Source organism: Neovison vison, chromosome 1, assembly GCF_020171115.1.
Source record: "Neovison vison isolate M4711 chromosome 1, ASM_NN_V1, whole genome shotgun sequence".
Lineage (NCBI taxonomy): Eukaryota > Metazoa > Chordata > Mammalia > Carnivora > Mustelidae > Neogale > Neogale vison.
Window position 1 is genome coordinate 14,664,259 of NC_058091.1, and position 26,951 is coordinate 14,691,209.

Genomic DNA, 26,951 nt, shown 5'->3' on the forward strand with positions numbered 1-26,951 from the left:
CAAAATAGCTACAGTTTCTATGTGAGAATGAGGTCTGAGGCATGAAGTAGGGAAGGGAAGGGGACAAAGGCCCAGGCTAAAGGCATCTACTGTGCAGCTGACACCCATCTGTGGAGCTTTGGGTCCCACAGCTTGGGTATCTAGTGCTTGGATCCAAATAGTGAGGGCCACGAGGAACATGGTGCTCAACTGGGCCCCAGTTTCCATCCGGGTGACCTGGACCAACTCTTTACACAACAGGTGACTTTACTGCAAACAAAACAAACCGAACCCCAAACCAGATGCCATGGTCACCTACACTTTCTCAAATGAATCAATCGGAAGCCACAGTTGAATTCGACCCCTTACAATACACGAAAGCCGATCTTTTGGCTGGACCTGCCCTCCATGTGCCTCAGTTTTAGGACCAGGTGTTTCTGCATCTGAGCCAATTATATTTGTCACCTAATCAATTTTAACCAGAAACATGGCTGGTGTCAAGAAAAGAGGCTTCCCTTAGGATCTGGAGCTTGATACTGATCCCTTGGTCTATGTACTTCCCGACCTATGCAACTATCAGCAATCTATGCCTATACACTCGTACCGCTTCGGTAAAAACATCCACTTGAGACTAAATAAATAAAATTAATAGAATGAAAACATCACAACTATCTGTGAAAGGATGCAAATATTTCAACAAAAAAGCCATTTGGTTCAGTGTCCCATTTGGGTTCTCATCAGTCACGGTATTTGACCCACGCAGGATCCACCTCTCTAAGCAGTCTACAACGACAAGAGATTATGATAAGTGTGCATCGGTTGTTTCAATTTATGGTTATGCCTTTACATAATAGGCAGCTCATATCTGGCTGAAAATCCAAATAAAATCTTTCTTCCAGTAACCCAGCAGTAAATTCCCCCATGTTATCAACTCACCGGAATTAAGCAAAATGATGGATTTGAGGCACACGAACTCCTCTCCCTGGAGATTCATCATACGGAACCGAGATGATGTAGCCAGCAACATGTCAAAGATCTCCACCATGCCCTCTACACATTTTCCCTGGTTCCTATGAAAACAGAGCAAATAAAAGGAAAAAAAAGTATTAAAGCACAGAAAAGCTGGGGCTCCTGGGTGGTTCAGCTTGTGGAGTGTGACTCTTGATTTTGGCTCAGGTCACAATCTCAGTGCTGTGAGATCAAATCCCACATTGGGCTCCGGGCTGCACAGGAAGACTGCTTGAGATTCTCTCCCTCCTTCTCCCTCTGCCCCTCCCCTTGCTCACATGCTGGCTCATGCTCTCTCTTTCTCAAATAAGTCTTTAAAAAAATAAATAAATAATGCCCAGAAAGCTTTCAGACCCATGATAAGGTTCACTTTCATAAACATCTACTGGCTCCAAATCTGTAACAAAAAACTGTAGTCCATTCTCTTCATGAAACATGAACATATCATTTGAATTCTTGAAGGCAAAAAAAAAAAGTTTTTCCATCAATAAAACATTTCACTTCAAATTCCTATAGGAAACATATTGTTCAATTCCCAAATCTGCCATGTTAAATACCGAGTTCATCAAAGAGAACACAGGCAGTACCTTTTCTAACATCAGTCATAGAAAATTTTTCTAGATAGGTCCACTGATGCAAGGGAAACAAAAGCAAAATCCAACTACAAAATAAAAAGCTTCTGCACAATGAAGGAAACAATCAACAAAACTAAAAGACAACCTACTGAAATGCAAATGACATATCCAACAAAGGGTTACTATTCAAAATATTACTATTCAAAATATATAAAAAAAACTTAGACCACTCAGCAACCAAAAAACAAATAACTCAACTTAAAAAATGGGTAGAAGGCATGAACAGCCGTTTCTCCAAAGAAGACATACAATTGGCCAATAGACACATGCTTGACCTCACTGATCAGGGAAATGCAAATCAAAACCATAATGAGATATCACCTCACACCTATCAGAATGCCTAAAATCAACAACACAACAATAGGTGTTGGCAAGGACGTGGAATAAAAGGAACATTGTGCACTCCTGGTGGGAATACAGACTGGTACAGCCACCGTGCAAACACTATGGAGGTTCTTAAAAGTTAAAAATAGAACTACTCTATGATTCAGCAATTGCACTACTGGGTATTTACCCAAAGAATTAAAAAACACAAATTCAAAGGGATACACACACCTCTATGTTTATAGCAACATTTTTTTATAATAACCAAGATACGGAAGCAGCCCAAGTGTCTGCTGATTGATGAATGGATAAAGAAGTTGTGGTACAGTTATACAATGGAGTATTACTCAGACATAAAAAAGAGTGGAATCTTGGGCCGCCTGGGTGGCTCAGTGGGTTAAGCCGCTGCCTTCAGCTCAGGTCATGATCTCAGGGTCCTGGGATCGAGTCCCGCATCGGGCTCTCTGCTCAGCAGGGAGCCTGCTTCCCTCTCTCTCTCTCTCTGCCTGCCTCTCTGTCTACTTGTGATCTCTGTCTGTCAAATAAACAAATAAAATTTTTTAAAAAAAAGAGTGGAATCTAGACATTTGCAACAATATGGATGGAGCTAAAGGATATAATGCTAAGTGAAATAAGTCTGTCAGGAAAAGACAAATTCTATTAATATGCGGAATTTAAGAAACAAAACAAACGAGCAAAGGGGAAAGAAAGAGACAAACCAAGAAACAGACTCTCAACTACTAAGAACAAACTGATGGGTTACCAGCACAGAGGTGGGGGGGGTGGGGGACACAGGGAATGGGGATTACGGAGGGCACTTGCTGTGATGAGCACCGGGTGGTGTATGCAAGTGTTGAATCACTGTATTGTACATTTGGAACTAACACAAAAACTGGACACTAACTGGAATTCAAATAAAAACTTAAAAAAATACAGAGTTCTTCAATCTAGGGGTAATCAAAAATGATTAAGATTCAGGTAAATGATTTGTCTACGTATTTATTGATCTGCTACTATTTTCTTTGTGGTAGTTATGGAAATAAAAATAGGGCCTCTACTCTCAATATGCTCAAAGCCTTGAAATAATATAATCAGGTTGAACAGACTTGTATAAAGTGCTTTTGAAATATACAAGGAAGTGTAAGAAGGGACCGTGCCTGGGCTGGAACCATTCATTACCAAGGATGACAGGTAAGTCTTCGCCTAGTAGGTGGCATTTGAGTTGACAATTTAAGAAATGTAGACTTTCATGGAGCAGGAGTATGAAAGCATCATTGGAAGAGGGTCTTAGATATGGACAGGAAGAGCAGAGTGAAGGTACAAAAGAGACAAGGGGTTAATCTGAGAAAGGAGAAAAAGGTCAGGTGATGAAGGATGTCTTACGTTATAAGAAACTTGGGTTTTTTCCCTGTGCAACAGAGCCTTGGCATCGAGGATTTAACATTAGTAGTGGCAATTATTAAACAAGCAAACCTGAAGGTTCATAACACGTTACATTTAAAAAATAAGGTATTGGGGACACCTGGGTGGCTCAGTCGTTGGGCATCTGCCTATAGCTCAGGTCATTATCCCAGGGTCCTGAGATTGAGCCCCGCATCAGGCTCCCTGCTCAGCAAGGAGCCTGCTTCTCCCCCTGCTTGTGCTCTCCCTCTCTCTGTCAAATAAATAAAGTTTTTAAAAAATATATAAATAAAAAAGAAAATATTGATAACTTTTCCATAGGGTTGGTGCAGAAGTTCAATGAGATAATACATGTGAAAGGAACTCCATCTTTTTGTTCACAGGCTGAATTGGGGTAATGTTGTCTTTGAAGGGGACAAGAAGAATTTAAAATATCCTATGCATATGCAAACACATATTTGTGAAAAATATAATAATTTAAAGCATGGACGGTAAGCACATTGTTCAGCACTTTGTTTTATTTTTAATTAATGTATTTTGGATCCTTTATCAACTGTTCTTAACAGCTGCATAACTGTTTCTAATAGCATAAGGTTTGCCCTGAATGATGTACAAAAGTTTTTTGAACCATTTCTTTGTTGGCTGACATGTCACTTGACTTTAAGTATTTTGCTGTCACAAACATTTCATGAAATAACTATTCTTATGTTTTTGTCTTCAGACACATGAATAGAGAGTTATAGAAAAATTTCTAGAAGTAGAATTGCTAGGTTAGAGGACTTAAGCATTTTTAATATTGGTAAATAGTTCAAACCTTGCTGCCAAAGAGCTTGTACCAATAGGATTTTGGTAGCTTTTCTCTAAGATTCCTGCTCTTTTCCTTTGCTGATATTTTTCTGTTGGGTTATTAGTCATTTTCAGGTTGATTCTTAACCACTCTTTACATATTGTAGCCCTTTGCTCTATGTGCATTCAATGCTTTTCTACTGGATTGTCATGTTTTTCTTTCCTTTTTTTTTTTTTTTGGTGTTTTCTTTGGCAAAATATTTAATTATTATATAATCAATCCGCCAAGTTTATTGTTTAGAACAGTATATCTTGCTTGAAAATTCCCTTTCAGTAATATAAAAAAATTATCTTGTGTTTCCCTCTAGTACACTTCCACGTTTTCATACTTAAATATTTCATCTTCTGGGATTTATTTTTTACAACAACTGTACTGAAATATAGTCACATATCATATCATTCATTCATTTAAAGCGTACAATTCAGTGGATTTTAGTACAGTTCCAATGCTGTGCACCTGCTGTTCAGGGTTTACTTTGTGTGATATTTGAGACAGGATTCAGCTTCATATTTGTCCCAGGCAGCTAGGTAGTCTTAACACCATAAATGGAATATACCACTGATGTAAAATATGCTAAGTACTTTCAATAAATCCATTTCCTTCTCACAACTGCCCTTTAAAGTAGTAGTTTTTTTGTTATTGTCCAAATGAGGGAATTAGGACTCAAAACTATTAAGTCAAACCATACTAGCTACCACCAGAGGAAAGACTTCCAACAATATTTTCTTTGTCTTCTTTTTTCACCCTACTTTAATTCATACTTGCCCATTATATACCAGGCCTTGTGCTAGACATAAATGTATAGAGAAGACAACATGGGACTTGTTCATAAAGAGATCCAAAACAGGAGCAAGACAGACAGGGCGAAAAGACAGGTGCAAGGCCATGGGCTACCTTCCCCCAGAAAAAGTACAGAAAGAAAGTCTTACAACTAACGTCAGCCTCCCCACATTTAACCCACATGTATTGAAGCTCTTGCCATAGTCTCCTCTGATAAAGGTAAATGAGATTTTAGGTGAAGTGTTTAGAATGGCATGTGGTACACAGTGGCAGCTGTATAGAACTATTCCTAGGAGGCATTCGGATAAATGGAGACACAGATGTTCGTGGAGAGGTTGGCCTTTTTACTGAAAGTACCCAGAAAACAATCACCACAGTGCATTTTGCTTTGACTGTGGTATTTGGGTTCATGGAAGCTCTCTAGAAACATGGGAATCTTTAAAAGCTACATAATACAACAGGAGGTTGAGACAGTGGTCACATCGTAGTGTGACTTGACGCAAAGCAGGGACAGCATATTACAAGGGAGTATTTCTTATCCTGAAGGTGATTTTTTTTTTTAAGTAGCACATTTTCTTTCTAGTGAAAAAATACACAAGGATAGGGGAAAATGTTTGGAGGATGAGGCTTTAAAAATAACCACCCATAGCCAAAATAGAGAAATGTTCCTTTCTCAGTGTAAAGTCTCTGTTTACTTAACAGACTGCACACAGGCAGGGGAGGAAATCTCAGTGTGGGAGGGAACCTGCGCTCACCTGCTGTGAGCAACAGTTCACTTCAGAAACTGAGAACGTGGAGCCCGACCAACTCTCCTTCCCCCGGGTCCCTTCTCAAGAGCCTCCCACATTTTCCCAGGAGAAGCTGGTTCTTAAGTGTCTCCCTCTTCAGCCTCTTCTCCGCGGACACGCTGTCGAGTGAGTGTGTGTGAGGTTGGATATGTCTGAGTGTGTGAGAGCATGAGTGTGTGAATGAGAGTGTGTGTGTGTGGGAGTGAGTGTGAGTGTGTGTATGGGAGAGAGAGAGTGACTGTGAGCATGGGTGGGTGTGGGTGTGCATGTGTGTTTTTCTTTAGAAGATGTGGAAGGAGCAGACATTACGTATAAATCATTGAGCCACGATAAGAAGACCCCGGGCTTACCTTTCATGCAAACAAAAGTGCTTCTCAACTTTGAGGGCTCCTGGGGGATATTCATTCCAATAAAGCTACAGTTTTCTAAGCAGTGTGAGAGTCTTGAAGAACTTTACACCGGCATCTCTATAAGATTAAACTCACTGTCCTTTCAATAGGGAAAACTCACTTGTTCTAAACACTTCAGCCAATCCACTATCTGTGCAATAAATTAAAAATATGTGCTTTGAGAGGCACCTGGGTGGCTCAGTTGGTGAAGTGTCTGCCTCGTGGTTTCGGGGCTCAGGTCATGATCTCAGGGTTGTGAGTTGGAGCCCCTGAGTCAGGCCCTGTGCTGGGCATGGAACCTGCTTAAGATTCTCTCTCCCTCTCCCTCTGCCCCTTCCCATCCCTCTCCAAAAATAAAATAAAATAATAAAATAATAAATAAAATAAAATAAAAGTATGTGACCCTGCAGGTGTTTCTTCACTAGAACGTTGCCCTCTTCGAAATAACTGCCTGGTCGCGTGGCAGAATGGGTTTCCCATGAGTGCTGTGGGCACGGGAGAAAAGGTTGGAGATGTGAGCTAGTGAATGGATGACATGTCATCCTCAGATCAGGTACAAACCGATGTGGCCTTCAAAGGGTGGACAGACGCTTGTCGCCTGCCTCACACAAAGGGACCCTTCACTGTGCACTAAAGTCATTACATCTTGGGGTCAGGCCTTCCTTTTCAAAGTCCTACTGAAATATTCTCTACTAACCTCAAGGAGCCAATCAGATTAGAGCATTTAACTCCATATCAGACAGGATGGAAAAGCCTGAAATCGGTGATTACAGAAATCGGTGATTACTAAGAATCTGGAGGTAAAGTTACTACAATAAGACAAGTGAAGTGAAATCTGTGAAGTGTTCCTAAGATGGAGAAACATGTGGGGTATAAAGACCAAGATTTATTTATTTATTTTTAAAGATTTTATTTATTTATTTGACAGAGATCATAAGCAGGCAGAGAGGCAGGCAGAGAGAGGAGGAAGCAGGCTTCCCGCTGAGCCAAGAGCCAGATGTGGGGCTCAATCCCAGGATCCAGACAGAGATCATGACCTGACCTGAAGGCAGAGGCTTTAACCCACTGAGCCACTCAGGCGCCCCCAAGATTTATTTCTAAAGGAAGCAGAACCACATAGATCAGAAGCCGTTTACCAAGCAGACCAGCCCATAACCCCCACTGTGGGACATGACAGCCTGACAATGACCTCCACCCGTTCTATCAGTCCATGTTCAGAGCACCTCAGAATCTCCTTGTGAGATTGCTCTGCTCCTTACCCTCTTCAGATGTCCGTCTGCAGTTAAGTAGTGTGAGAAGGAACAGAACTTGAAAAAACATTTGCTCATGGCATGTCCTGGGAAGTTTCTCCTCTATTCCTCTATAGAAACTTAAGCCAGTTATTCAGGCACACATAGGTACTATTCCTCCACATGGGAGATAAAAGAGTCCTAAGGCACGTAGGCAGGTCAAACCTGTCTTTGCATATCTTCCAAAATAATCTTACAAAATTCCCCATAGCCTCTCCTCATAGGAAAAGACATGGAATAAATGGAAACAGAGAACCCAGGAGATCAATGTAAGACTCTTAATTGATTTGTCCTGCAAAGAGAGTGCAATGTAGGTAGAAAAAGATTACAAATTAAGATGCTGTCTAAAATCAACAGTGGCAGGTTTGGGTGTATTTTTTTTTTAAGATTTATTTGACAGACAGAGATCACAAGTAGGCAGAGAGAGAGAAGAGGAAGCAGGCTCCCCGCTGAGCAGAGAGCCCGATGTGGGGCTTGATCCCAGGACCCTGAGATCATGACCTGAGCCGAAGGCAGAGGCTTTAACCCACTGAGTCACCCAGGCACCCCTAGGTTTGGATGTATTTAAAGAGTCTCTGTATCTTTGATGCAACAAAATCTCTCAGCACGTGCTCTGAGATGCTGTGACTCCGTAACTATTCGTATGATCCAGAGGTTCAGAAAGACAACTCTCTGGCATGTGGAACAAAACGCTGAAGATGGCAAATTCTAAGCAATACAGCCTGAAAGATGCAAAATTTGAATGTCTGTATCTCATGGCAGATTATTGGAGAAGAGAGTGGTTTAGACCTTGGTGTCTGACTACCTACATTCACATTATGCCACATCTATTTACCAATTATGTGACCTTGAACCATTTATTTAAACTGTGTGCCTGAATGCACATATAGACAGAGTCATCCAGATAAGACTGTACATTGAATAAGAAATAATTAATCCATTGGGATGTGATGGCTGTTTGATCCGGCAGTTTGCCTATATGGATCAGTAAAGACACAGGACTGGTCGTGGGGCAGTGCCATAAAAAAGGTTTGCTCCCTTAGTGCCAAATAGCAAGAAGCAGATACAGCAAGCTAGAAAGGTTTGTCACAACGTGGTGGCAGAATATCAGATTAAGTCATTCTCTGAAATAAATGCGAAGGCAGCCCACGAACATGGGGAAGTGAATAGATTCCAAGTGACGGTGTGCAGGGGACACTACGGCTGCCTTAAGTAAATATTACAGAGGGGAGCTCGGGCAGGGATTGAATGGTCCTTAAGCAGAACTTAAGCAAATGGGGAAATCCCAAAGATAAACAGTGCTTGAAGTTGGGAAAAGCCAACCGCTTCTGGCCATGAGATATTCAGAGATGAGACTGAAAAGGATCTGGGTATGAAAGAGCTAGGGGGTTTCTCACGTTACAAAGTAGCTCCATGTTCAGAGCACTTCCGGTGAGAAGGGGTGACACTTACAGGGTGGGACCTCCTACGTGAGCACATTATTTCAAAAAAACCTCAAGGAGTCACCAGGAAATCTGGAGGGAGGGGCCGGAGGACAAAGAAGCAAGTAAGAGCATCAGACTTGAGAACCAAGACTAAGAAAGCGCTTGGCTGTGGTTACAAAGAGATGGAAATGACAAGAGCAAACAGAAGCCTGCTTTTTTTTTTTTTTTTTTTTGAGACAGCTGTACTGCCAAAGAAATCACAGGCTGAATTAAAAATCCAAAAGCCTTGGGGGTGTCTGGGTGGCTCCATCAGTTAAACTGTCTGTCTCTTGATTTCGGTCCAGGTTATTCAAGATCTCATGGTTGTAAGATAGAATCCTGTACCAGTCCCCTTGCTCAGTGCAGTCTGCTTAAGATTCTCTCTCCCTCTCCCACGGGCCCTCCCCACTCCTCTCCATCTCTCTTTAAAAAAAAAAAAAAGAGAAAGAAAGAAAAAGAAAAAAGAAGCCTCTGAGTTTTTAAGCCTCCCAACCCTAACATTTCAGCTGCTCAACATAGTAAAGTTTATGTCTTTCTTAGGCACTGTCCAATGTAGGCAGCTTCCCTGGTAAGATGACTTTCCCATTCAGGGACCCAGGATCCTTCTGACCTCTAGCTCTGCCATCGAGGTCCCTGAAATGTTCGTTACATGGGCAGCTGCTGGGGAAAGGGCTGAGACAGGCACAGAAGAGCACACTAGCAGGAAGTGCTAAGAGCTCACCCAAAGGACTGGCTTCTCCCTACTCACTACAGATGTGGCCGAGAAGAATAAATGCAAACAAAGAACCTTCCAGAAAGTGAAGCCAGTGTGCATGGAGAACATGGGAAAGCTCCTTCTTCCTAGAGAACAGATTCAGGGACTAATCAAAGAACTTTCAGGCTCCTGTCCATAGAAGCCTCCTCTTTCTGCCCAGAACTTCACAACTGCTGTGTGAGAGTGACACTCACTATTCCCTGCTCCCTTTTTTCTCAGTGGGAGCTTTTACTACAGTTTTCTGCCCTCCCACCAACACTGAATATGAAGTTTATCTGTGGGGTGAGGCTGCCCGTCCAGGGGGAGTCCCATTCATGCTCCATGAGTGGATGGCCCATCCCTAAGAAATCTTTCCGTGGTTGGACTTGGAGCTGGACTGTTCCCCTAGGGAAGGAGCAGGGAATGTTCTATGTGTGGGAGGAATGGATATTTGGTGACTAGAAGCAAAGACTGACAAAACGCATCTCCTTTTTCTCCTCCGTTTCCTCCCAGACTACTGACTTGCCATTAGGAGTGGCCAGGTGGCTGGATTCTGCCCAATGAAAAGTGAGTGGGAGTGACTGATATCACTTCTGTGATGAAATAGGGAAGAAGCAAGTGTTCTTTTCCCAGTCCTCTTCCCCATCTACTGCAGAAATGAAGACCATTCCTAGGACTTAGTAGAGCGGGAACTAAAAGTTAGAAGGATCCTGGTCTCTGAATGAGAAGATCACCTCTCAAGATGCCTATACTAGACAATGACCTGACTAAGAAATACATTTTCATGTGTTAAGCAGCTGAAATTTCAGGGATATCTGTGGCAACCATTAGCCTGAACCCCATGACATAGTATAGATGCATGAGTCTGATTACTCCCTGCCCCAGCCCATTGCTGAAACACTGACACATAGACACACTTAGGATGCAAAGATAGACTTATCTTCTGTAGGCATGGCTACTGACTTGATCAAAGGGATATACGGAATGTATTCGTGGACACCTTGCTTTATAGATTCTAATCATTTCCAAATGGCATGAATCGGAAAGATGTCAATGAGTATATGGCATTTGATGTAGGTCTCCTAGGATAGATTGAGTCGGAGAAGAACATTCCAGGCAGATTAAATGGTATCAGTAAAATTGGTATCAGTAAAATTTAACAGGTGGAACTGATGACGGAGTGATAAAGGAATCTAGCTGGTAGAGTTTGGAGCTTATAAGGAAAGACACTTAGAAAAAGCTTAGTCAGCACGTGGAATGGTTAATAAAAAGCTTAAGAGATCCTGTGTAAGGAAAGACCATGTAAAGCTTAGTAGTGGGTAACATAATCAAGTAATTGCTTTGTTATATTTAATTTGGCTTCAGTGTGCCACGGAGAGTGAGGGAGACAGGAGAGTCTGGAAAGAGACTGCAGGCAAGAGGAAGGAAGAGAAGGCACAAGACAGTGACAATGGTTACGAGGATAAATAAGGGATATTTTTGAAATCTGTGAAGGGAGAAACAACAGACTTGGGTGAATGGTCTACAGTGTTGGGCAAAGAAAGGAAGAATTTAAAGACACCTTTGAAAATGTATGTCAGAGTGACTGGAAAGAAACAGAAAAAGAAACAGAAAAAATAGCAGAAATAAAGAAACTCAGATTTGTCATGTGCCAGTAGAAGAAAAAAAAATTCCCTTAAAAAACACTGAATTTAAAATTTCTCAAGATTTAGTAGAGATGATATGCAGGAAATTGAAAATGTTTGTCTGAAACTTGGGGGAGAGGCCAGGATTAAATATGTGAATTTGGACTAGTTTGTTCCACTTCTGATGGTGGGCATTTTTTTCATATCAGCACAGCAAAAAATAGCTCACTTTTTAAATGAATGCCTAGTATTTTACTGTATTCATGTGTATTTGAATGCTCTCCTACCAATGGGCATGTATATTGTTTTCCACTTTTGGCTACAACAAACAATGTGCAATTATCATGATTGCACACATATTTTCCACACTTGCTAAAGTAAACAGAAAAAATTCTGACACATGTAACATCAGAGTCAAGAAGTAAAAACATGTAAAATTGGAACAAGTATTGCCAAAATGTCTTCCAAAAAAGTTGTACCAGTTTGCATTGCCCCAAACAGAGCATGTAAATGTCTAGAAATAGAGGTATTTCTATGAGAAATATTCTAAAATGGAGGTATCTAAATAAAGATGGCTAAAACTAGGAAAGGGAGCACCTGGATGGCTCAGTCAGTTGAGATGCTCAGATCACGATCTTGGTCCTGGAATAGAGCGCAGCATCAGGCTCCATGCTCTGGGAAAAGTCTGCTTGTGGATTGTCTCTCTCCCTCTTCCTCTGCCCCTACCCCTCCTTTTGCTCTCTCTCGCTCTCTCAAATGATAAATAAATAAATCTAAAAAATATTTTAAAAATCATAAAACTGGGGAAGGGAGTGAGCTCATCATGGAAAGTGAAGAGACAGACAGACAGATGGAGAGACGGAAGAAACAAGCAGAGGAAGGAAACGGGAACAACATCAACTCTGGGGTGGAGCTAAAATTGAACGAGTCAAAAGCAGGAATGGTCAGAGAAGTGACAGAACAGGAGGGACCACGATGTTTCAAGAAGGTGACCAGGAAAAGGCAAGCAGTGGGGATAGATGACAGAGATGGAAGGAGAGTGACATGGAAAGCCGAGGAGTGTCCACTGAATATTGTCCCTGGAGAAAGAATGCGTTTTTCTAACTGAAGAATAAGAGAAGAAATAATGTGAAGAGAGAAACTCTGCAGTTATTATTAGAAACAGTATCACTTTAAATTGTTTAGTAAATGAGAAGTGTCTTAGTTGCAAAAAATATGGCAAGGTAGATTGAGGCTAGGCATTTGGGGACATGGGAGGAAGCTGCAAATGCTGTTAAGACCCTGGAACTGGTTAAAGCTTAAGAATGTCATTGGAGGGGTGCCTGGGTGGATCAGTTGGTTAAGCGTCTGAATCTTGGTTCCTGCTCAAGTCATGATCTCAGAGTTGTGAAATTAAGCCTACATGGGGCTCCTCACACAGCGCAGAGTCAGCTTGAGATTTTCTCACTCCCTTTCCCTTTGCCCACCCCCCCCACTTGTGCACATACTCCCTCACTTTCTAAAATAAATAAAACTTAACAAAAACAAAGAATGCCTTTAGATTTCTGGCCCTTGTCCAATCTTCTCAAGTCCATGTCTTATGGCCTGCCTTGCTGTTCACACTGCCCAGCACTTCTGATCATGAGCAGATGATCTACAGCATTTGCTTGTGGCGTCTGGTTTGTCATCCGCATCCTACCCGTTCCTGCTCTTTGATATTTCTTTCTCATCCTTCAAGGCTCAGATAGGTATCTTCTCTTCTGGGACGATTTCCCTGACAGCCTACCATTCTCTACTGTGTTATATACTCTTCCTCTGGGTTTTGAGAGTATCCTTTATATCAGGGGTCAGCAAATGCTTTATATGTAAGACCAGAGGGTAAATATTTTAGGCTTTATGGGCAATACAGCCTCTGTTGCATTGGCTCAACATTTTTTTATGATGAAAGCCGCCATAGACAACATGTAACCAACAAGTAAGAATGTGTCCCAATAAAACTTACTTTATTTACAAATATAGGAGCAGAATGAATTCGCCTATAGGCCATGCTTTGTTCATGCCTGTTGTATACATTGTTCTACATCCAGTGAATTTATCAAACACCAACTACGTGTCCTTCTACATCCAGTGAATTTATCAAACACCAACTACGTGTCCATGTTGGGTGGTAAGAACGTAACAATGAGCAGGAAAAGAATGTGCTGCTTCAAAAGAAGTTACAATTGACTTGGGAGGTAGTTAAAAAGAAAAAGAAGGGAAAGAAGAGTAATTTGATAAAATTTTAATTAGTGGCATGAAGGGAAGGAAAACTAGATGCTAAGGGAGTGAAAAACAAAGAGCCCTATGTGGAAGAGAAGTCTGAGATGGCTGCAGGACATCCTAACAGATCTCAGAGACCTGGAGCTCAGAAAAACCTCTGAGCCTGGAAATTCAGCTCTGGGGACTGCCACTGGAGAGTGAGGGCAGAGAGAGAGGAGCAGACAGCACAGTGAACAAATACAGCCTAAAAGGAAGACGAGTCTGTGCAAGACACACAAGAGACAGATCAAGATGGGGCCCTAGCTTTTTCTAGCAGTGTTAAGTAGCCTGGGGATGAAAGAGAGGCAAATAGATGGTGGAGGGAAGCCCAGAGTAAGAAGACTGACTCTTTAGGAATGGAGAGAAGTTGAGGGGACAGAGATTCCAGAGGACAGCTTTTCAGTAACTGATTATGGGGCTTAGGATAGACCAGGAAAAATGAAAATCAGAGGACTCTTTATAATCAAAGAAGAGGATGTATTGAGTGTCAAAGATAAGCAACAGGTCCAGTAGGAATAAGGGCTCAAGGAAGTAGGAACTACAAAGAATATATCCTAGAGAGGAGCTTCCAAATTAAGATACTGCTGGTGGCAGAGTTTCGGTGGGAGGTTGGCATCTCCTAAACTAGAGAAGGAACCGAGTAACTGGAATGTAGAACCTTAAGAACATTGAGATCAATGCTCCTGTCATTATAACAAAGCACGATCATAAGTAGCTGATTAAGAATTGACAAAGGATCTGTTTTTAAAATTTCCCAGTGCTCATTTGTTTCTGACTCTTCAAATACCTCCCAAGTGTGAAGTCTTTTCCTTGCAAGACTATCCTGAACAAGTGCACTGATCTGAAGACTGTAAGAATAGGCCCAGCAAATGTACTAGGAGAGCTTCTGTCTCTCACGCCCAGTCTTCCCTCTGTGCACCTGTCAACATCCAAACCTCGTGATGTTGGGCCAAATTCCAGGCTTTCTATGTTAGCGTAATTTAACTATCACAGGCTATATGTCAAGGCAAATGAGCTAAAAACGTGACAATAACGAGCAAAAGATGTCATTCTTCTTAGGAAGGGTACTGTTTAGGTAGAGAATTTTGACAGGAGAAAATGGAAGAAAATGAAAGCCAATAAAGAAAATCCTAAGAATATGGCCGGAAAATCATCCTCTTAGAGTGATTTTGAGAAAGGGAGCTAAAAACCATGTTGTATGACTCATAGAAGGATGGGATTTCAAAGGGAAAATGAATTCGGGTCCATTTCTTGGTTTCCAAGAGACCAAAAGTCAGGGCTATCTTCACTGAGTGTTTGAGGAATAAATGTACAGAGCAATTTAGCAGCATTTTAGAAACATAAAGTTCTCAGAAGCCACAGTCCGAGAGAGACAGAGCTTGCTGGAGAAGTTGGGAAATGTGACTGAAAGCAGAGTTCCCAGCCCTCTGCCTTTTCTAGCTTAAATCATATTTAGCTTCGTTGCTGTTGCTATTCTCACTGGACACATAACCAAACAACACTGGTGCCCAGTAAAAGGATTTCTAATGAAAAGGAAAGAGAAGCCAAAAAGATCCTTTTGGCATAAAGAAGACCATGCTCATTGCAATAAAAAAAAGGGGGGGGGTGAGTATTTCCCTCAGGCAGTGTCCTCAGGATATTTTTAGCTCAAGGAAAAAGTCATTCTCCTTCAGAGACTTGCCTTGCTGAGGCATTAACTCACTGGCGAGAGAAGTGTGGAAGTAGCTGCTAATAGTTACTAGGCCACCCATACACATCTAACTCCATACCCACCCCCTCCCAGAATGAAGGGCCCACCCATGCCCCCAACTCATGTCCCAACAAAGAGCCTGGAGGACTCTCATTTCTTCCTCCTCCCTCTGAATACCAGTCTTCAAGGGTGGGCTCCAGTTTTGGAAAATTTGTTGGGAGCCTCCCTTCACACCTGACAGGGTACAGAGAATTGATATACCTATTACTCATCCTCAAGGATTCAGACCCTCTTTGTTCATGCCAGTGCAAATGGTGGTCATGAGAATTATATAGGAAATGTTACCTTGACCTCCCTGAGAGACATGTCTGGATATTAGCTTCCAACACTTAGTCATCTAATGTCCACTTACCTTGATTAAGCGATCTGTCACACAGGATTAAGACTCTAGGCAACTCTTTGCTATTTACTTTTCTCTCATCAGGAGGATGATAGTCAAAAGAGTTTTTAAGCCAAGAGATTTTTCTAATGAATAGAACAAGCCTTAACTTTCACTACTTTCATACCCTTTTGGGCGCTAAAGTGGCAAGAAAGGTTAGAATCGGTTACCACGGATGTGTCTGTCGGAACATGTAAAACACACTTCTGGGTTTGAATGGTTTGTCAAAGGAAGATGGAATTCTTTACTTTTATAGATAATGACCCACTTGAGTTTGTTTGTTCAGCGTGTATGGTTTAAGAGCTAAAGGAGGTCCCCAGAAAAAAATTCTCTAATGGTTGCGTTTACTGAAATATCTAGCTTAAAGTAGATTTGATCAATCTTTTAAGACACCTACATCAGGTATGTAGAACATAAAGAAGAGTACCTCACTTATTCACTTTTCTTTTGGATGTTCTGGAATTAACAAGCAAGGCAATTAGGTGTTTGTTCTCCACTGTACTTCGAGGAGCAGATTCTGTTAATGGGAGTGAAGGCAAACCAATGAAGAGAGAGAGTGCTATGCTTGGATGTGAGAACAGTGTTTCTGCTTTGGATAAGCCATTGGTTGGTTCTCCATAATGAAGATAAGATTAACACTTCATGTCTTTATAGTAATTATAGTAACGCACTAATTTTGAGTCCATTATATATGTCAGACTCTGTGCTAGACACTAAAACCTCAATGATCAGTTTAACTCATGTATTCCTTTATTCATTCAGTAAATATTCATTGAGTCAGAATCTACTGTTAGAGGCACTGAAGGAGGTGTTGAAGGCGTAGCAATGAGTAGAACATTGCCCTCTTGCAGTATATAGCTTGGTAAGGTAGACAGTAAACACACACACACAGGCAGAACAATAAAATAAAAACTATTAATTGTGATAAATGCCAAGAAGTAAGAGTATGGAGTCAGATAAGAGAGTATAACTGGGGAACGATGTCAGAGAGGAGGCGACATTTAATCTGGAGCCTGAAGAACCGGCAGTTATACAGGACAAGAACTGGCAAGAGTGTACCGAGGAGAGAGACTTGTGTGCAGATTTTGGAAGCAAGAAAATGCTTGACGAGTTTGAGAAACCAAGAAAAGGTCAACATTCTGAAACTCTGGAACTCAGGGGTCCCAGACACAAGTAGTCCTGGATAAGACTAAAGAAGCAGACATAAAAATAGGGCCTCAAGCTTTGATCAGCAAGGCGGTCTTCATCCCAGGCCAAGAGAGGCCATGGCACTTTCATGAGAATTCCTGAAGGAATGTAAGAGAAGGGTGGCCAAGATGTGTGTTTTCCGAAAATGAGACTCACAGCAGGGGATATTTTCCCAAGTCTCTATAGCAGGGAGAAAATAAAATTCACATTTTTTTTAAAGATTTTATTTTATTTATTTGACAGAGAGAGATCACAAGTAGACAGAGAGGCAGGCAGAGAGAGAGAGGGAAGCAGGCTCCCTGCTGAGCAGAGAGCCTGATGCGGGACCCAATCCCAGGACCCTGAGATCATGACCCGAGCTGAAGGCAGTGGCTTAAACCACTGAGCCACCCAGGTGCCCTAAATTCACATTTCTTAACCTGGCCATCCCAGTTGCAAAAGTTCTTACACCCACAAAAATCAAACAAGATATAACACAATCAGTCATGGCATTCAAAGGGCCTACTAAAACAAAAACTCTATGTTTTTCATTCTTTCTTTCTTTCTTTTTTTTTTTAACATAAAACCTTAATCCATTCACTATCCTTTAAGACAAATGACACATATCCAATACAGAGTGTTAGAATTCAATGAACAAATGAATGACCTAAAATTCTCACAGAGATCCTAGCTACTCATTCAATTGGTATTTATCAAGCTCTTATTCAATGCCAAGTACTTTGCAAGTTAGTCAAAGCCCCTACTTTCCTGAAGCTTCCACTCAAGCGTAGAGGCAGATACACAAATAAATGCAGATAAGATCATCTCCGATTGTGATAAGTGTTTTTTGTGGAATTAAAACCAAGAACCAGCAGATGAATCGGTAGAGGGCCACCTCTGGAGACCTCTATTTTGCTAGCTTGTCCTTGAGGAGGTGGCATGGAACCCAGGCCTGAGTACAGGATGTTTTGAGGCAATCCAGACTCTATTTTTAGAAGAGAAATGATTCTTGTTTTTCATTAGGATATAAAATAGGACAAGGCAGTTATTTTAATGGTTGGTTTTAAGGTTAGGAAAAACTGTTCTGGCTTTGAAATCCAATCAGGAAGACCAACAAATGCAAACCATTTTGCCAAACAATCCAAGAAACTTGAATTAAAAAAATATAATCAGACATGACCTGAGAACTATCTTCCTCTTAGAATTTCAGGTTTTTCATACTGAAATCGAAACTGCAACCATTAAGACAGGCCCTCGAAGCCACTTCACAGAGTAGGCCCATGAACAGAGTCAAAAGAGACGACCAGCACTTCTTAGCTCACGTTTGAAACAATCCTGTTTCACTGAATATCATTCTTTAACATTTACCATTCTTTTGGAGTTCTTTTGTTTGCTTTGTCTTTTCTTTCCTTTCTTTTTTTTTTTTTTAAGATTTTATTTATTTATTTGACAGAGACAGAGATCACAAGTAGGCAGAGAGGCAGGCAGAGAGAGAGGAGGAAGCAGGCTCCCTGCTGAGCAGAGAGCCCGACGCGGGGCTCGATCCCAGGACCCTGAGATTATGATCCGAGCTGAAGGCAGAGGCCCAACCCACTGAGCCACCCAGGCATCCCTGTCTTTTCTTTTATTATCGACAATCCTCCCCTTGAGTTCACCATGTAATTTCTGTTTTCCAATAACTTCATGTAATGCTTCCAAATCTAAGTTTTAATCAGATAAAAATTTGGACATAAAACAAACATATCTATTTGAAGAAGGGCAAGTGATACTGAAAGCTGTTTCCAATGTGGTGGGGGGAGTGGATATGTGTCTGCCAAGTTATTGGCAATTGTTTCTTGTAGCTCTCACATTTAGGTGCTCAGAGAAGTATATTTTTAAATTTTCCTTTTGATTTTGCTAAAACCGGAAAAATGCAGTCATCTTGTACTCTGCAGTAACAGGTAGTATCACATAACTAGTAAAGAGCACAGTACCAGGAAAAGTACTTGCGTTTTTGCACACCCCGCCCCCGCCAGTAAATGGCTGTACAACCTTGGGCAAATCCCTTAACCTTTCTGGAATTCCATTTCCTCATCTGTAAACAAGGAGGCTGGACCACATCAATAGTATTCAAATCATTTTTTCAAAGAGGTGTCCTTATTAAATAAAATATGTGACACTCCAATTATAAAACAGAATAAAGTGCATCTGCTTTGGAAGAACTGTGAGCATGTCCCACAGACCCACTCCTTCCTTCCTTCCTTCAAGGCTGCCCCTTGGTTTTCTCCTTGGAAAGGCCCACAGAAGACAGTTTGAAGAGCACCACTCTAAGCCTCAAAAGCTATTTCAGTCCTTAAATAATGATTCAGTGACTCTGTGAGTGCAAAGGAGGTAAGTCTCCAAAATCATACCTCACAGATTCAAGTTTTTATAGATTTACTGGTATCTACAAAAAGGTAAAAGTATTTATTTACTCATTCTCTTGAATTACCTCGCTCCACTTTTGGTGACCAAACTTCCTTTTTAAAAAAAAGTATTTTATTTATTTATTTGAGAGAGAGCGAGTGAGAGAGAACATGAGCAGGGTGAAGGACAGAGGGAGAAGCAGACTCCCCACTGATCAGGGAGCCTGATGTGGGACTCGAACCCAGGACCCTGGGATCATGACCTGAGCTGAAGGCAGACACTTAACTCACTGAGCCACCCAGCACCCAAAACTTCTTAAAGTACTGTTAACTCTTATCTTAGTACAAACAAAATCTCATAGATTAGACCATGATGCAATTAGCTCCACTACCAAGCCTAACAACTACGACAGAATCACCGTAATAAAAGCAAACATTTATTCTCTTATTTATATATTTTCAGCGTAACAGTATTCATTGTTTTTGTACCATACCCAGTTCTCCATGCAATACTTGCCCTCCCTAATACCTACCACCTGGGGAAACCAGGTGGTGGGCATTTATTCTCTTCTTACTGAGTGCTGATAAGCATGGTCCAAGCACCTGACATCCACTCACTGAATTCTCATCAAACTCTAAGAAAAAGGCACTAAGATTACAGAAAAGGAAATCGAAGCACAGAGAAGTTAAATGACTGCCCCAAGTCACAGGTCTTGATAGACAATCTGCAGTCTGGTCCCAGATCCTGGGCCCTCAGATACCCACAGAATCGCCCCTCCAGAACCATCCCCTCTCCAGCTGGGCTCATGTTCACGTGCCTTTCCTCTCATGCTCAACCCTCATAAAAGGCCGCTTGGGGACCCTCCTCACACACATATTTATGTATCTGAACATGAGTGTGGAGAACGATGACCTGGTTGATCGCCAAGCTACTGCTGTGCTAAGACTTTGAAGATTCCTACAACTGTCTTCTCAACAGGTTCCAAAGTATGTTCACTGATCCAGTGCAGGGAGCCGATCCCAGGACTAAGACTTGGAAGTTCAGTACCAGACCCACAGACTGAAGATGCCATAAAACTTCTGTCTTCCTCCTGTGCCCTGAGACCGAACCATTCATTTGCCCACAGTAAATAACCCTTGTGCCTTGCCACTACCCCTCCCGTGCCCCTTTTCCTGAGATTAGGCCTGGACTATGGACATACCCACAGACACACTTACTGCCTCTCCCCTCATTGGGTACTTGTCTACTTTTTATTGACACATGAAGCCTTACATATTCATGTAACTGTCCTTTTCCCCTCAGTGGACAATAAACACTCAGAGGATAGGCTTGTATCTTATTTTTCTCTATATTCCTAATGTCTGGGAAAATGTTGATATTAGCAATCAATACCACTCATTCACGGTGCAGTGAAAAAGCCCTGAAATTGGGATGAAGTGTCTTGATTCCTTCACTGACCGAACTTGTGATTATAAGCAGATTCCTTAACAGCTATAAATGACATTTTCCCAGAGGAAAGATGAACCTTATAACGTCACCTTAATATCCTCCAGAGTTTTTCTAGGGATAAATGAGAGAATATGTAGGAGAGCACATTGTAAACCACGAGGATGGCACATACTGTAGAATTATCATCACACTGGAGATCTACCCTTATTTTCTAGAAGGGATGACTCAATGGCATTTTTTTAAGCAATGCAGTCTAAGAAAGGGAAAGGTAATAGTTCATGCATGCTTATTAGAAACTGATATAAAAATTAAGAGAACTTCACAGAGTGTCATAACAGCAACATCATCTATGTGATCTCAAAGGCCAGATGAACCTGGTCTACTCCAAGCAGAGTCATGTGTCCTGGTACCTTCAGGAAAGAAATCCGATGATCTATGTGTCCTTTATGGGTACATGTGTCTTTGTCATCATCTTTACCATAAAAGGCAACATTCTGGCCTTTGTTTAGTTGTTCATTTGTTTTCATGCTTTCTCCCTCTCTTTCATTTTCTCTCTCTCCCCTTATTAAATATTTCCAAAGCTGCAGGCCGCAGTACATGTAGAAATTATACCTTTAGTCAAACAGAATAACACAAAACTGGGCCAATGCTATTACTCTACGTTACCAGAAACTTCTTTCAGAAACTAAAGTAGGGATTGGAGTATAATCCTATCATTTCATCAGTGGTTGGCACTATAACCTATTGTTCTGGAAACAACTGGTAAACAAAACTTGAGCCCATTCCTGGGCTTTTAGGAAAACATTTTTCTCCTTTCTTACCCTACCCGGTATATTCCCAAGGACTTCGTGCTGCACTGTGACCCCTCTGGGCCTCAGTGATGGTTAAAATTGATTCTGAACCAAGGTAAACAGGGTTCCTCCCAAGGGCCTGGAGAGCTCCAGTCTGCAGAAAGCTAATGAACCCCTTGAAGTAGGCTGCTTCTCTTCCACCCACACTTTATTGAAATGCTTTTGAGTCTCATTGTGTTGTAATTACATGCTATAGAAAACTCGACCAACATCTATTTCAAGGATTGGACCCATGACTCTTACTAAAACATTTCAATTCCATTTTTCTGAACATACAATCTCTAAATGCATCTGTGAGGGCCCTCCACAAGTATTTCCATTTCACATTTCAGAGAACTTAAAGTGGTGCCGGTTCCTGACTTAGCTGACGGTGGACGTCAAGGGAAGATGGCTGAGGCTGTCCAGGTTGTTCTCTCTTTCCTGATACCGTCAGTGTCATATTCGAGCCAAACAAAAGGATTTTAACAACACGAGTGTTTTGTAAAGAGTAATAGAAAATGAATACTCATTTGTCTACAACCTACTTCCTTGTTATTTTCTTTATAAAATGTGTTCATTACAGAGAGAGCCACTTTATCGATATTTCTTTTACAGCTAGTACTTTTTGTCTTTGTTTTCAGACATAATGCCTAACTCCATGACAGACTTTTTCTAACATTGTCTTATAAAAATTCTAGCTTTGCCTCTCAGTTAAGTCCTTCCTTCAACTACAATTAATTTTTTCACATGTTATAAATTAGGATCTAATTGATTTATTTATTTTTCTGCATAGATAACCAGGTGTCCCAGGAACAATTAATGTAATGCTTTCTCTTTTCCTTCCAAATCTCAATGTTCCTTCTACCATAGGTCAATTGTTCCCAAATGTCAGTTTCTGAACTCCCTTTTCTATTAGTCAGTGTGCTTATTTCTATGCCATACCACATTGTTTTACTTATAATAGCTTTATGACTTTATAACTTAATTATGTTTTTTTACCCAACTTCCCCATCTTAATCTCAGCCTTCAGAAGCATTTAGGCTATATTTGGTCTTTGACTTCTACCACATAAATTTGACAAGAAATCCAGAATTTTGCTTGGAAATACACTGAATTTATAGACAGATTTGTGCAGAATTGATACATTTTTCAATAAAACTTCTTAGACATAAACATAGCATAGCTTTCTTTTTAATGCTCTATATTCTTAATGGCTTTCAATAGAGGTGCCTAATTGTCTCTATAGAGCTCCTACCATTTCTTTATTAAATTTTTTCCAAAAGGAGCACCTGGTGGCCCAGTCAGTTGAGAATCAGACTTCTGGGTTTCAGACAAGGTCATGATTTCAGGGTGGTGAGATCAAGCTCGTGTTAGGCTCCACTGAATGCGGAGTCTGCTTTGAGGTATTCTCTCTCTCCCTTTCCCTCCTCCTTTGGTCCTCCTCTCTCTCTCTCTCAAATAAATAAAATCTTTAAAAAATTTATTCCAAATTACATTATAGTTTTTGTTACTACATAAGAGTATATATAATTTATAAATTAAAGTATACCTAAATGTACATTTAATTATGAATCTATGTAATATTTAATTACATATATATATAATATGTTGTGTATGTATATTAATTTTGTATTTGTTGCTGGTGTTAAAAAACAGATTTTTTTTTGTATATTGTATGGTTTTGTATATTGTATGTTTATTCATTGGATCTTATAAACATTCTGCTGGAATTGAATATCAGAGATGTAACAAGGCAAGCTGTTATTTAACAATGTTTTAAACGATCAAGGCTGTCTAAAGTGCTCATGGCAAAAAAACAAAAAAAAAAAACGGAAATCTGGAATTTTTTATTTTATGGGATGCAGCTGCTAAAGAATGGAAGCTAATCTCATAGACTTTTTATCTACAGAAATACTAACAAATACAGAGAATGAGTAGCATGGCCCATCTTTAGCTTGTATCTTTTGCTAGTTTTTAGTCAAAACCTGGTGCAGGGAGTAAGATCTGTGATTCCGTGGGGTCTGCTTTGATAGTTCAGCTCTCTGTGGTACTGCTTTCCACAAAGTAAATGAAATCTATAGCCTATTTCAGAATTAAAAATACTGAGGAATACGATAAAATCTTTGAATAGTGGCACATACTGGCAACAGAAAATACAGAAATGATATGGTCAGGCAACAGAAACAAATAAACAAGAACTGAGACATTTTAAAAATAAACCTGGAAATCAAGCAAAAATATTCAGAAGCAGACTAAATTAGACAGGACATACCAGCAAATAGACTCTATGGACAACACGGTGTAGGGGACAAACGATGCAAAGATAAAGAGTAAAGAAAACAAATAAAAGGATTTAAAAGAAAGTCATAAATATAAAGCATAGGTAAAGGGTATCCTTTGCGTGTGGGTAAAACTGACCTAAATTGGTCAGCAAAGAGACACAGCTTAATAAGATTACTAAAATTTTTTTTTATGGAAAAAAAACAAAAACAAAAACAAAAACCTTATAGCATTCAGACAGAGTCCAAATTACTAATAAGGAAAAGAAAATCAGACTACCAACCAACTTCCTGCCAGCAATATTTCATACTAGGAAACAATGGATCAATCATTTACAAATACTTGAGGAAAAAATGTGAGCCAAAGACTTTGTATATAGCCAACCTTTCCACATAAAGGACACAGAAAAACAATTATAAACATTTTAAAACAAAAAATATCATGCTCATGAAACTCTCCTGATAAATGAAGCTCCAGACAACCAAAAAAAAAAAAAAAAAAACCACCCCAAAGTTTAGAAAATCATCAACATATGGTCTGAGGGTGGACATTAAAGGGTGGACATTAAATATGTTAAAGATAACGTGAACACTGAAAATTGGGGGTAGGTGTTATAAAAAAAGAACACCTAAGTTTTACAAGCTCTAATGATGTATAAAAATACAAGTGATAAAAATAAGATGGGAATGGAAGAAATTAATTATTGATTTCATAGAAATAAATAATTTCATAGAAATTATTAGCTAATGATGACTTCATAGGTACTGACTGAATAAATTGATAACATTTGTCTCCAATAATTCAAGTAGTAGAAGCTTAAGTACATCTAACTCTGCAAAGTCTAACACAAAAATAACCCTAGTGGCTAAAATTCCAGGGTGGTTGAGGATGTTAAGTTTCCAGCTAACTTTACTACTACTCATGGTAGGAAATACACAGTTTCTAAAGGAAGAACTGACTAAATATATATAAATCTAACAACCAAAACAAAAATACAAAAGACCTAACAATAAAAGAAAATGGACTAATGAAAATAGCAAATAGACCATTTAATATGTGGGAAATACAAAATAACAGAATTTGAATCAAACATAAAGTTTGTATCAAGAAATACAAGTTGGCTTTATTCACCTATTAAAAAATATTCCCAGATTAGCTAGTAAAGTAAAATCCAGTTAGAGACTATATAAAATAGAGACTTAAAGATATTCAGATATGAAAAATAAAGAATGAGAAAAATAAAGCAAGTGAAAATAAAAAGAAACCAGAGGTCGTGATCTTGATATTAGATGGATAAAATATAATCCAGAGAAAAGATAAAATGAATAAAAAAATTTTGCAATACAAAAATCTACAATGGGCAATAGAGCTAAAGCAAATATAAGCATGTAAGCATTAGGTAACATGTCATAGATTTCCATTAAGCAGAAATTACAGAATATATAAGGATAAACATAGGCAGATACTTTGCCTTCTACCTTAATAAGAATATGTAAACTTTTCTAACAAGTGTATATGGAACATTTAGAAAAACTGAACTTACATTAGGTTCCAAAGAAAACCGTAATAAGTTCCAAAATAACTGAAATAATATAAGCAGTATTCTTTGATCCCCCCGCAAAAGAAAAGTTTATTAATAACAAAACAAAACAGAACAACAACAAAAAAAACAAAAAATACCCTGGAAATTAAACCATTTACTAAATAATTCTTGAATAAAAGAAAAAATAAAATATGAAATTGATTAAATAGGATAGATAGATAAGGATATTCTAAGGATAATAAAAGCAAGATACATCAGAATCTATGGGACATAACCAAGGAAAACTTTTGAGAAAACTCTATGTATTAGCTGCCTAAATTATGATATGAAAATAAATGATTTTAAAATCAATTTTAAAAGCTAGAGAAAGAACTACAGAAGCAACTGAATGAAATCAAAAAGAAGGACTTAACAAAGCAAAAATATAATGATGAGTTAGTAGAAAATCAGTAGAACTAATAAAAATAAAATTTAAGCTAGTCTTTTGGGGAAAAGAATTGACAAAATACAGAAACCACTAGCTGACCTAAGGTTTCTAAAAGAAGGATAAATACACAAAATAAATTACAAAGTAGAAGGAACCAACAAGCCAGAGGAAAGTTTTAAAGATCATCAGAAACTTTCATGCAATTTAATGCAATAAATTTGAAAATCTATGAAAAATAAATAACTTTATCAGATTTTATACAGCAATACTGACTACAGAAGAGATGAAAAGTCTTTAGACTAATTACTACAGAAGAATTAAAATTTCCAGGGAGTTCTTCTCTGAGAGAGCCACCAGGTCTAGAAGGTTTTGAAAGAGAATTCTACCAAAATTTGAAGATTTAAAGATCAAATAATCCCAATGCTACTTAAACTTTCCAGAGCATAGAAAAGAAAACTTCCAGACTCCTTTTGTGGGGCATGTGTAACACTGAAAACAAAAACTCATAAAGACTATCAAAAGAAAAAATTTCATACCAAACTTTCTTAAGAATTTTAATGCAAAAACAATAACCTTCATTCTTAATTAAAATACCGAAAAACACAGAAATCCATAGAAACTCTTATCGGGACACCGGGTGGCCCAGTCATTTAAGTCTGCCTTCAGCTCTGGTCATGATCCCAGGGTCCTGGGATGGAGCTCCTCATCAGGATCCTTGCTCTGTGGGGAGCCTGCTTCTCCCTTTGTCTCTGCCTCCCTCTCTCTCTGTCTCTCATTAATAAATAAATAAAATATTTTAAAAATAATAGAAACTCTTGTAATATGAATATAAGAACAAGGAAATGGCTTTTACTTTGCCACTGTTTCTATGAGGTATTAGAGTTATTATTCAACACAACTAGATAAGAAAAAAACCACTTCAATTCCTAGAGATAAAAAGAAAGAGGTAAAACAATCTATTTGCAGATGATATGATTATATATTAGGAAAGCCTATGGAAATTAATGGAACTACTCTAAACAATAAGTGAATTCAGTAAAGTAGTAGTGTACAAAAATAACATTTAACTATCAAGGATACTTTAAAACACTTCTGAAAGACACATGAAAACAATCTGAACAAATGAAGAGGCACAACTTATTCTTAAATGGGAAGATTCAACCTCATAAAGACATTAATACTTCCTAAGCCAATTTATATGTA

At 39.5% G+C, this 26,951-nt stretch overlaps 1 protein-coding gene across 3 annotated transcripts in view; it reads right to left on the reverse strand.

Annotated features, from left to right (window-relative positions):
- Positions 1–26,951, reverse strand: part of ESR1 (estrogen receptor 1) — a 408,797-nt gene that overhangs the window by 44,758 nt on the left and 337,088 nt on the right. For all 3 annotated transcript variants that reach the window (XM_044243919.1, XM_044243928.1, XM_044243911.1), the window contains exon 7: positions 916–1,049. In XM_044243919.1, the coding sequence (XP_044099854.1) occupies positions 916–1,049 (134 nt within the window). The remainder of the gene's footprint in view (positions 1–915; positions 1,050–26,951) is intronic.